Source organism: Dipodomys ordii, unplaced genomic scaffold (assembly GCF_000151885.1).
Source record: "Dipodomys ordii isolate 6190 unplaced genomic scaffold, Dord_2.0 Scaffold44, whole genome shotgun sequence".
NCBI lineage: Eukaryota > Metazoa > Chordata > Mammalia > Rodentia > Heteromyidae > Dipodomys > Dipodomys ordii.
In genome coordinates this window covers 8,875,289-8,886,876 of record NW_012267260.1, presented here as the reverse complement: position 1 = coordinate 8,886,876, position 11,588 = coordinate 8,875,289, and the positions used below count along the sequence as shown (strand labels likewise).

Here is an 11,588-nt window from a genome sequence, read left to right as displayed (position 1 = left end):
AAAAAAAAAAATCTCCCTGAATAGCACCTTCCTACATGTGCAGTGCTGCTGCCTCTGGTACCTGAGGGCTTCCTGACTGCAGAGGGTACCTTCACGACAGAGGACATACTGATGCTTATTTCTATTCCAACTAATTTTAAGTAACTATTAATTTGATAACATGGCTCAGCTAAATTAGCATTCCTTTTAATTTTACAAAATCCTTAATCTACTGAATAATTATAGAATTTGATATGAAACTACTTTTGAAGATTAAAATTGAAGCTTGAACTCTGGGCTTGGGCACTGTCCCTGTGCTCGGGCACTGTCCCTGTGCTCTTCAGCTCAAGGCAAGCACTCTACCACTTAAGCCACAGTGCCACTTCTGGTTTTCTGGTGGTTTTTATTGGAGATAAGAGTCTCACGGAGTTTCCTGCCTGGGCTGGCTTTGAACTGCGATCCTCAGATCTCAGCCTCCTTAGTAGTAGGATTACAGGCATGAGCCACCAGCGCCCGGCTTGAATTCTCTATCTTAAAGTTCTCTTTCTAGTATTTAGTAAACTGATTCCAGGTGAGGTGCCATTCTGTTTCCTTTTCCTTTTAACTCTCACTTTTAAAGTTCTCACTTTTTAGATAAGGTCTCACTATGTAACTCAGGCTGACCTTGAACTCACAATCTTTCTGCCTTCCAAGTGCTTGGATTACAAGTGTGTGCCACACCACACCTGGAGAGTTTATTGTTAATGGCTTTCCAACTGCCCTAATAAGTGATCACCTGTTATGCCAACTTAGAAATGTGGACCTCAGGAGCACAGCTTCCTATCAGAGGCTGGCAGCATGGGCAGCTGGAACACTTTAAAACAGTGTCCAGGAGGGTAAGCCCAGGCAGGCAACCATCACCCAGAGAAGCCTGCAATAGATACTATAAACCAAACAGCATAAAAATGCCATACGCTCTCGCTTCCAAATAAAAGCTAAATATTATAGAAACCTCACAGTGTTGGAAAAAGCAAGTTCAATTTAAAACATAGTCACTCCCTCCTGATCAGGGTGAGCCACTTTCTGTCTGGGTCTCTTCATGTCTCAGTGCTCTCTGGCAGGTCCTAGGGGAGAGTTTATTGCAAATGATGTAAACAGCAAATGCTACAGGTGCCCTCATCAAAACTGCTAATGCTAGAACCCTCCTCCTTCAGCCCTGCCCTTCTTGTGTCCATTCTACCCAGACTCCTCCACATCTACTCCCTTCAAGCACTTCTACCTGTATTGAAGCATTAACAAATTTAGTGAGCATGCATGGGGGGGAGGGGTGCATGGGGCTCACTGCACAGCCACGGCAAGGAGCCTGAGCTTTGCCCTCACTGCCCTCAGTGATGCGCTACAAAGTGGGGTGGTGCTGATGGGAAGGGCTTGTTTGGGCATCATTGAGAAATGGACCCAATCAAGTACTAGAGTAAAGGACAGGGCCCTCTTGCTGGCTTTCATGATGGACTGGGGACAGGTCGATAAAGCCACAGTAGAGTAGCAGACTGGGAAGGGAACAGGCCAGGGCCTTCAACAATAGATAGGCACATAGGAATGGAGTCTAAGCAATGTCCAGGCCCTTGGGAGCACCAATACCTTAGCTCTGGGTGCAGGAGAGAAACTACATGCCACAGCTGTGGAGAGCAGGCAGCAGACATTCAGAAAAGGCCTCCCACCCTCACCGCACCTTGAGGAAGCCTCAGACAATGAACCACAGACTAGCTGAAAGCAAAACACAAGCTTGCCCTAGACCTGAAGCAGGGATCTGCTACACGCTGGGAGAGCCAGTGCCTTTGGCTCAGCATACAACAAAGAACATGTTCAAGTCTGCTTATATGAACTGTGCCTGCACTGAAAGGAAGTGTGGAATGGTTAGATGACAGCCCAGCCAGGGAGGGCATTGCCCGTGGAAACTCCATGCATCTCTTCCTACTCTTCAACTGCTACCCTCTAAAAAGGAACCATCCCATCCCGCAAGCTGCTGGCCCAGCACCCCTCTTCACAGGCTCTGTCCAGTACTGCTCATATGGAGAGCATTCTTCTGGTGCTATAAGGAGGTCCTGACTAGTAGGGGCCTCATGTAATGGACAGAGGCCATGGACATTCTCCTGGCTGGCTTGCCAACATACGTCCACCCCTTCCTCTACCCAGATCCTCATCATATGCAGAGCAATGATGGAAGTCTCCATAGAAGTTACTCCTTTTGGTGTTTTATGAAAGGAGGGAATTTCCAAATGCATTCAACACAAAGTGACTACAAATTTTGACAGGACAGGAATCACCTTCTACTCTAGACTCAGTGAGGCAAACCTAGTAATCTGCTCTTGTAGTAGGCCTTATTTTCTATGAGAGGAAAGATGTGTGGACATCAATAGAGTCAAAGCAAGGCAGTCTTTATACGCCTCCCAGTCAGGGGAATGTCTGTGGTCTGCCTTCATCCTTGTTGCTGGACTGCACCTGAGCTCGGAGTTGGGGTTCTGAGAGTCTTGCATTTCCCTGCACTGTTCTTTGAGTGTAAAAAAGAATGTAGGCCTGGGTTTTGCACACTTCCTCCACACTGCATACATTCAGCTTTGAGTCATTGCAGTGAACCCAAAAACCTAGGAAACCAAAGGAGAGAAAGAGAGAAAATAACTACCCAATTTATGTTTCTAGTCAGCTTCAGAACCAGGAGATGAAAAAGGGGAGAGAGGAGCACAGGAGATGGCTGCACGTTGACCCTGAGGAGGGAAAGGACAAGTGAAGGAAACCAGGCTTCCTCATAACCACTGGCTTCTGCCCCACCAAACCTGACCACAAAGACTGCTTATAGTATCAACTCAGTGTAATTTCCATCCTCATCTTACTGGGCTTTTTCATTGTCCATTATAACGGCCACAAAGACAACCAGGATATAAGGGACTAAGATATGGGGAGAGGTGGAGAAAACGGAAATAGCAGGGAGAGGTAATGGGAACTAGAGGATAAGAGAGGCAGCTGTTGGCTTCCCCAAGGGCTGAAGGGTTCAAGATCAGGGCACTGCTGGAAAGCCACCTGCCACTCACCTCTCAAGGCAGTAGGTGGGAGGCTCCACCCTGGGACAAGGGCTGTAAGCTCCTCTGGAGGGGCCCCGCGTCCCTCCACGCCCCAGAGTAAGGGAGGTGGTCAGTCAGGACACAGAAAGGACTCCGTGATAGTCCTCATCTTTATGGCAAGCAAGGCTAGTGCAATTTGCAGCATGCCTCCATGAGTTTGCACAGGTGCTACAGGTCATTCATAACTGAGGAGGAAGCTGAGAGTGCTGAAGTATACAACCAGAGGGATGGGGAAATGATTAATAACCAGTACTGCTGACAACTCTACACTAACCTTCAACACTGAGCAGGCATGGATCTAATAAGCACTTTACCTGAGCCAGTTCCTTTTAATTCTTAGAACCACTTTATGTGGTTACTTGGTATATATCCCAAACTGGAACCCAACATTCATAATTATTTTCACTGGATCTGAATGTACATAACTTCCCTCTAGGTGACCCAGGGCATAGAAATAAAAGGAAAGCATAAAATGTGAACACACCAACCCTTTTCCGTGTCCCCCACCCCACAGAGTAAAGCGCACGCACCTCCCTCTGTGTTGTAGCAATAGGCTGTGTAGTGTCCTGAGCCAAACCCTTTCCCGTGATGCATGACCACTGCGGAGAGATCATAGGCAAAGGTCTCTTTGTCAAGAGAGGAGAGCATGTCCCTGCAGCAGTAAGGTTCCATGGTTAATACCTGGTCAAAGGCGACATGGACCCCAATCTTCTCTCGATGATTACGGCCAGACCACCTAGAATGTGACAGAAACTTCTTACTAGTTAAGACTGGCACATATGAGCAGAGGGAGAGTTAGGTAAAACAGGGAACCAAGTAAACTCGACCTTTCAGTTCTGGTTTTCCCATTAATAAAATGGAAATACCCAATGCATTTGTTGTGAATTTTCTATAAAATATTCAAACCTAGAAATCCATAAGCCGGCAATCGGTTTATATTACTGCCTGCCAACTTCTCACAAATTATACTTCATCCTAAAGATAAATCTACATAGCCAAAGCACAGCTAGAAGAGTTTAGGCGCAGACATCAGTACAGGCATGAAACAGACCCACAGAGCAAAGCCCAGTCTGCTGGCTCTAGTACTGGCTTGCCCATTCTTCAGTGTGGACCATTCAGTCTCCATGGAAAGCTCCAAATCTCAAGAGCAGATTTCTCCTCCCAACACAAGAAGCCCTTGCGGCAGCTATTCCCATAGCTCACAGCCATCTGGAAGTCCCCGTAGAAGCTCACCTGAATCTCTTAAGGTGCAGCCGGAGGACCTGAGGTAGTCTGTAGATCATTAACTGCTTTCTAGCTTCACTCAGAACAAGGGGTTTTGGATTGGACTTTCGTCGTTTGCCTACACGGTTTGGGAAGGCATAAGACATAGGTTGTGAGGTGTCTTATTTTTTTCATAGTTATGACAGAAACAGTGGCTGGGCAGGGAGGGCTTGCCTAGTGAGGCCTTGAATTCAAACCCCAACCCTGTCACCTATCACCAGAAAAGAGGGCTGGTTCCGTTGTAAGATGCATCCCTTTGCCAGGCACCAGTGCCTCATGCCTATACCTTAGCTACTCAGGAGGCTGAGATCTGAGGATCATGGTTCCAAGCCAGCCTGGGCAGAAATGTCTGTGAGACTTATCTCCAATAAATGTCTCAGAAAAAGCTGGCAGTGGCAATGTGGCTCATAGCCTTGAGCACAAAGATGCTCAGGAACAGCACCCAGGCCCTGAGTTCAAGCCCTAGGATGGGAGGGGGGCAGGTGGAGGGGCGGGGAGGCAGCGCACCCTTTTGCTCTTCCCAGTTTCCTAGAATGTTTTTGGGACCATGAGGTAACCTTGAGTGGGAACAGAAGCTCTGCAGTACAACAGGACAATAAAACAGAAAGGAGTCAGGGTCCTAAAGAGCATGCTGCCACCCTGCCAGCCCCTGAATGCCCTCCAGACTTCTACTTAATAGAAAAATACAAATATATCTCACTCTAACTCGCAACAAGCAACCAAATCGAATCCTCATATATTTACTGTCAAATTTTTGCTAAAAACAAGTGTGTTGTTGGTATGGGCTCGGGTTGGTGCACTCCAGATGTCCTGATTTATTGATGGCAGTATAATGGATGATTACTCCAACAGTTTGCAGGCAAAGCAGCCTAGGCCAGGGTTCTATGTCTGTATAGATCCCACTTAAATTGTGAGGCACTGTGATATAATTTACAAAGCGTTAGGCCTAACTCTAGTTCCTCCTCCCAGCTATGGTGTACTAAATGATAAGTTATTCAAAAATCTGAACCTCAATTCCCTTCACCAGTAAATGGAGAGTAATGCACATATTCAATACTCAGGACTAAAGGACTGTGAGAGGGGGCTGCACTAACAAGGAGGATGAAAGAATAGGAATGAAGTAGATCATTTCCATGTATGAAAGTGGAACAACAAAATGTACTGAAATTGATTTAGGAAATGGGTGAGACAAAATGTAGAAAGGGTGTGACACTGACTAGAATACATAGTATACATGTATAGAAATATCATAGTTCCCTCCTTGCATAATTAATGTATGCTAATTAAAGCAACAAGCTATTTAAACAAATTTCAGCATGGTTTGCATGCAACATACACAAATATTTAGAAAAGAAACCCTGTTGGTTGTTTTTATGCCATACTTTTTTTTTTTTTGGTCAGTCATGGAGCTTGAACTCTGGGCCTGGGTGCTGTACCTGAGCATTTTAGCTCAAGGTTACCACTCTACCACTTGAGCCACAGCGCCACTTCCAGTTTTCTGGTAGTTTATTGGCGATCAGACGAGTCTCATAGGCATTCCTGCCTGGTCTGGCTTTGAACCAAGATCCTCAAATCTCAGCATCCTGAGTAGCTGGGATTACACTCATGAGCCACCAGCACCCAGCACCCAGGTTTTTTAAACCTGCTTCTTAGATAAAAGTGTTACTCCTGGGGCTGGGAAGGTGACTCAGTGGTAGAGTGCTTGCCTTTCATGCCTGAGGCCCTGGGTTCGATTCCTCAGCACCACATAAGCTAAAAGAAAAAAGCCGGAGGTGGCGCTGTGGCTCAAGTGGTAGAGTGCTAGCCTTGAGCTGAAGAGCCGAGGGACAGTGCCCAGGCCCAGAGTCAAGGCCTCATGACTGGACCCAAAAACAAAACAAAACAAAACAACAAAAAAAGTGTTACTCCTGGACATATGGTACAAGGCTGGTAGCCTAGACAAGTTCATTCAGTCCGACACAGAAGCTGTGTTCTTGACACTAATTTTGTTTCTAAAGGGAAAAGGTAGCGAGGTGCTTGTGGCTCATGTCAGGCTACTCAGGAGGCCAAGGTCTGAGATCTAAGAATTGCAGTTCGAAGCCAACCCAAGCTGGAAAGTCTATAAGACTCTGATCTCCAATTAATTACCAAAAAGCTGGGAGTCTTGAAGAAAGCTCAGGGATAGCACCCACCCAGTGTTCAAGTCCCAAAACTGGAACAAAAAAAGAGGGGGGGGAGCAGGGAATGCATTTCTAATATTTAACAAATAATGGAAAAAAAAGTTTTCTTTCGTTCCCATCACAAGCCTCTATAATTAATCATTTACTGATAATCAAAGAGGTAAATGGTTAAAAATATACAATTAGTGGTCCACTGAGATGCCTGTTCATTCAACCATTGCTATCATGGCCTCAGTGTATGATGGATATAGCCACTAATTCCAAGTCTCTTCTGATGATTTGTCACAGCTTTCTATGACAACAGAAGGTGGAGGTGTCACTGCTCATGCCAGACTGCATCATGAGTATGCAGCCAGCATGCAATCTGAACAGGTGGGGACAGGAGCATTAGAGAGGAGTCCTGTTTTCCATTTCCAGGATTTCTGAAAATCATTTCAGCTGTTTGGGAACCTGGCAGTGACTGGCACGGCCAGCAGAGGGGGTGTATGAGCCCAGATGAAAATAATGCGTAACCCAGGCTTTGTTTTCCTTAAATGAAATTCACAAAAGAAAAGGGATTACTGGTTCAATTGAGATTGATCAGTTCTGTCCTGGTGTGATTAAAGTGGACACAGAGAGGCAGAAGACAAGACATTCCAAAACATCACATGCAATAGATCAGTGCAGCCCATCCCCTCACCACAGCTTTCCTTCCCTGCCATTATTTGCACCTGCTTAAAGCAATCCTGAGGAGTTGGCACACAGGGTAACCGAAAAAAACAAGCCTTAACTGTAAAACCAAATAAGAGTTATTTCTTGCCTAATTTGTCATATCCAAGAATAACAAAATTGTTAATATATTTTTGTTCCTTGCAAAAGAAAGGTTTTATGAATTACTGTTTAAAAAAAATAGGTTTGGTTGGGCCCTGATGGCTCATACCTATAATTCTAGATACTGAGGAGGCTGAGATCTGAGAATGGTGGTTTAAAGCCAGTGCAGGTAGGAAAGTCCATGAGACTATTATCTCCAATAAATTACTCAGAAAAAGCCGGAAGTAGCGCTGCGTCAAGTGGTAGAGCGCTAGCCTTGAGCACAAAGAGGCTCAGGAACAGTACCTAAGCCTGGAGTTCAAGCCCCAGGTTGGACCCCCTGCCAAAAAAAATTGCTCTAATAAACAATTTTTTCTTTTTTCTTTTTTTTGGCAGTACTGGGGTTTGAACTCAGGGCCACTTGAGCTGCACGTCCAGTCTTGTTTTTTGCTGGTTATTTTAGAAGATATCTATTGAATTGTTTTTTGCCTGGGCTGGCCTTGAACTGTAATCCTCCAGATCTCAGACTCTTGAGTAGCAAGGATCACAGATGAGAGCTACCATCCCTGGGGTTACTCCAATTTAACTCATCTAGGTATCTCAAAATGGAGCAGCAGGACAGGTAAATTTATACTTAGTCAAGTATAACATTTTAATTTTATGCACAGTAGGATTACAAGTGTGAGCCAATATTTCAACTTTTAAGATGCAAAAATATATAAAGTGGGGGCTGGGAATTTAGCCTAGTGGTAGAGTGCTTGCCTAGCATGCATGAAGCCCTGGGTTCAATTCCTCAGCACCACATAAACAGAAAAGGCCAGAAGTGGCACTGTGGCTCAACTGGTAGAGTGCTAGCCTTGAGCTGAAGAGCTGAGGGACAGCACCCAGGCCCAGAGTTCAGGCCCCAAGACTGATAAACACACAAAAAGATATAAAGTATGATTTTTTTTGGTCCTGATTCTTCATAGGTAAGTTTCCTACAATTTAGTATTTTTTAATGTGCAAAAATACTTTGAAATGTTAATGTATTAAGGTTTTTGATTGGTCATGGGGTTTGAACTCAGGGCCTGGGTACTGTCCCTGACCCCTTTTGTTCAAGGCTAGAACTCTACCACTTGAGCCACAACACCACTTCCTGTTTTTCTGTGTATGTAGTACTGAGGAATTGAACCCAGGGCAGCATGCATTCTAGGCAAGCACTGAACCACTAGGCCACATTCCTAGCATAAGTTTATGTCTTTAGTTTCCAAATGTTTGTATGCCATAAAAACTAAATATGTACTTCTACATTTTTGCCCTGCATTTCTTCTGAGTAGGCTGGGTTAGCAGAAGCATCAAGTGTTAGTAGACAGAAGAGACTACATAAGATGCCCAGGGTAACCTAATTTAAAATTAAGGAAATAATACAGAAATACTTCTCTATGACTTTCTGTGAAGTGCCAGCCTTGCAAGCATGTGAGAGAAAACGAAACACAGAAAGTGTCTTTGAAACTGCCACTGAACACCTTGAGATCTGCTGCCTTGCTCCTGCTGTAGCAATTGTTAGCATCACTTCTGCAGTTATAACATCTAGGCTTCTCTGATATCACATCCCTGGAATGAGCCATGTGCATTTGACTACATGGACCTGTAGCACAGTCTGTGTTGTATTGTGAAGTTAAGCACTAATACTCTCAACCCAAAATAAAAAGTGATGTGGGTCAGGAGAGGACAAAGCAGTTCCAACTCTGACCCTCCTCCTTGACTTTGCGGTGGTGGGGATGAACTCAGACCTTGCAGGTAATAAGCACGGTGCCTAACGGAGTGTTCTAAATGAGCTACCACCTGTGCCCTAGATCTTTATTTGTAAAACAACTGAGTCTATATTGCTTATTTTCAGAAAATGGGGAAAGCCTTTAAAAGACAACTTAGAAGCACCTTCAAATGACATTCCAGTTGCTTCCCCCCCCCCCCGCCCAGTTCTCTACCCAGCACTTACTGTTACACTGGTCACAAGCGTAGATTCTCCCTTCTAGCGCCTCTGTCTCTGTGAACTTGGCCAGCATCTCAGTGAGCAGGCACTCTGTCTGATTCAAAGGGACAAACCCTTTTTCTATGCAGTGATAGCGTTCAGGGAATTCCAGGGACAGATCCCAAAAGGGCTCAATGGTATTGGATTTGTAATTGCATGATACACATGTGACCTAGAATAAAAAGTTTGGTTTGCATATTATCTATAATTTTCATATTTCACACATATAATTTTGCTTGCTTTATATAAAACATATTACTACCAAAACTAAGTGTATAATTTTCAAAAACCATAGTATTGCCAGGCTTTGGTGGCTCACACCTATAATCCTAGCTATTCAGAGGCTGAGATCTGAGGATCACAGTTCAAAGCCAGGCCAGGCAGGAAAACCTGAGAGACTCTTATCTCCAATTAACCTCCAAAAAAGCCAGAAATGGAGGTGGTGGCTCAAGTGGTAGAGCACTAGCTTTGAACATAAAAGCTCAGGAACAGCATGCTCAGGCCCTTAGTTCAAGACCACTGAAAGGAGGATTGTGGTTTGAAACCAGCCTGGGAAGAAAAATATTTGTGACTCCATCTCCAAAACCACCAGCAAAACATGAGTTTGAGGCATAGTTCAAATGCTAGAGTACCAGCTAAGTAAGCAAAGCTGAGTACCAGGTCTTGAGTTCAAACCCTGGTGCCAGAAACACACACACACACACACACATATTCTTAAAGAACTGGAGTATTAAAATGTGATACACATTCTAACCATGTGACACTAATTACATATTAGAGAAACCACAGAGAAAACATTTCACCCACCAGGTTCCTCTCACAGTGTGCTCTCTACTGCAGGCTGAGCAGCACACACTGCAGGTTAGGGTGGCAGCATGGTTGGGGGCAGGTTCTGCTCTCAAGAGCCCCTTAACTTGGCCCTTTCATGCGGCCAACTTGCCTGTTTGCCCTTGCTTCTTGCAGCACCATACCTCAGACTTCCTCACATTTACAACTTTCCCAGATGCACTTCCCATGCTTGAAAAAAAAAAAGCCTCAATAAACTTTCTCTTCCCAACCTACCAGTCTTTGAAAACTCTAAAAAGTCAAGGTATGAAACCATTGTCTTCAAAGCTGCCTGCCCCTACTTTTAAAATCTATAAATTTTTCTTTCCTCCTGTTTTTGCTAGAAATCTTTGCCTAGGTTACTGCTGGTCAGATTCAGGAAAGGTGACAGGGTACAGGAAGGAGGCTTGCTTAGACTTTTGGCAGGCTAGCCACACTACTCCTCCTGTAGGTGATGGAAAAGAATGTTCAGCAGCTACTATGGCATCAAGGAAACAGGCAAATTCTGTTCAGTTTCCTAAAAGCGGCTAAAGGATGGGGGATGGCAACAGTGAGTAATTATACAACCGGAATAGTGGGTTATCCACGATTTCATTCACTGAACATACCATGTGTGGCCAGTGAAACCAAAAATCTGTTCAGGAAGGGCAGGCAAGTTCACCAACAAGGCCAACACAGTATATGGTACAGTGGGCACCCTCAAATATGCATAATCCCCTAAAACGTTTGGCCATACTCATTAGCTGGGAATGTGGGGAGCCATTCACAGGAAGCCAAACTTCCTCCAAGCTTCTTTGATTGTGTTGGGCAGAGCCGGGGCTGGGGTGAGTGTACACTTACCTGACTGAGCAGCTGCCCATGAAATATGGTGTTGACCACCTTTAAGACCTGTTTGGTGAGCTTCCTCTGGGAGAAGGGGATGAGGATCCGGCGCGTAGAGCCCTCGGACTCGAGTTCCTGCTGTACTTTGTGAAGCAACTCGCAGAGAAATTCCTGTGCATCCTGCTGGTCGTAGCCGCGGAAGGCGGGGATGAGGCTCCACACCGAGTGGAGCATCGCGAAGGGCGACACCAGGGCCCACTTCCCGGACCACATGACTCGAAAGAGGGTGTGCAGTTCGTGGCAGAGGGAAATGTGCTTGGAGCTGGGCTCCTTGTTCTGGATGAGCTCCAGGCTCCGGCTGATGGACGCGCCACCGTTCCAGCAGAGGCCCTCCACCCGGTCGCTCTTGGCCGACAGCTGGGTGGCAGAGCTGGCCGGCCTGCCAGGGAGCGGAGCCTTGCCGTTGGCGGCCTGGGGAAAGAGGTGCTCAGTGGTGGAGGGGTCGAGGTTCAGGAAGCACTCCCGGAACTTCTGGAGGTGGCTGAGCACCTGCAGGATGGAGTTCATGTAGCAGGTGTTGCCCAGGTTGCGCAGGCCTGTGACGCCGGGGGCCACGGTGGGCTGGCGGCGCGGCTTGAGCGGGCT

At 45.8% G+C, this 11,588-nt stretch overlaps 1 protein-coding gene across 1 annotated transcript in view; it reads right to left on the bottom strand.

The window, feature by feature from the left end:
- Window positions 1-2,409: 2,409 nt before the first annotated feature.
- Window positions 2,410-11,588, bottom strand: part of Usp49 (ubiquitin specific peptidase 49) — a 15,753-nt gene continuing 6,574 nt past the window's right edge. The window contains exons 2-6 of the mRNA XM_013019150.1: window positions 10,962-11,588; window positions 9,264-9,468; window positions 4,308-4,416; window positions 3,605-3,810; window positions 2,410-2,600 (exon numbers count right to left, since the gene is read on the bottom strand). The exon at window positions 10,962-11,588 is cut by the window's right edge and continues 1 nt beyond it. Of these exons, the coding sequence (XP_012874604.1) occupies window positions 2,410-2,600; window positions 3,605-3,810; window positions 4,308-4,416; window positions 9,264-9,468; window positions 10,962-11,588 (1,338 nt within the window). The remainder of the gene's footprint in view (window positions 2,601-3,604; window positions 3,811-4,307; window positions 4,417-9,263; window positions 9,469-10,961) is intronic.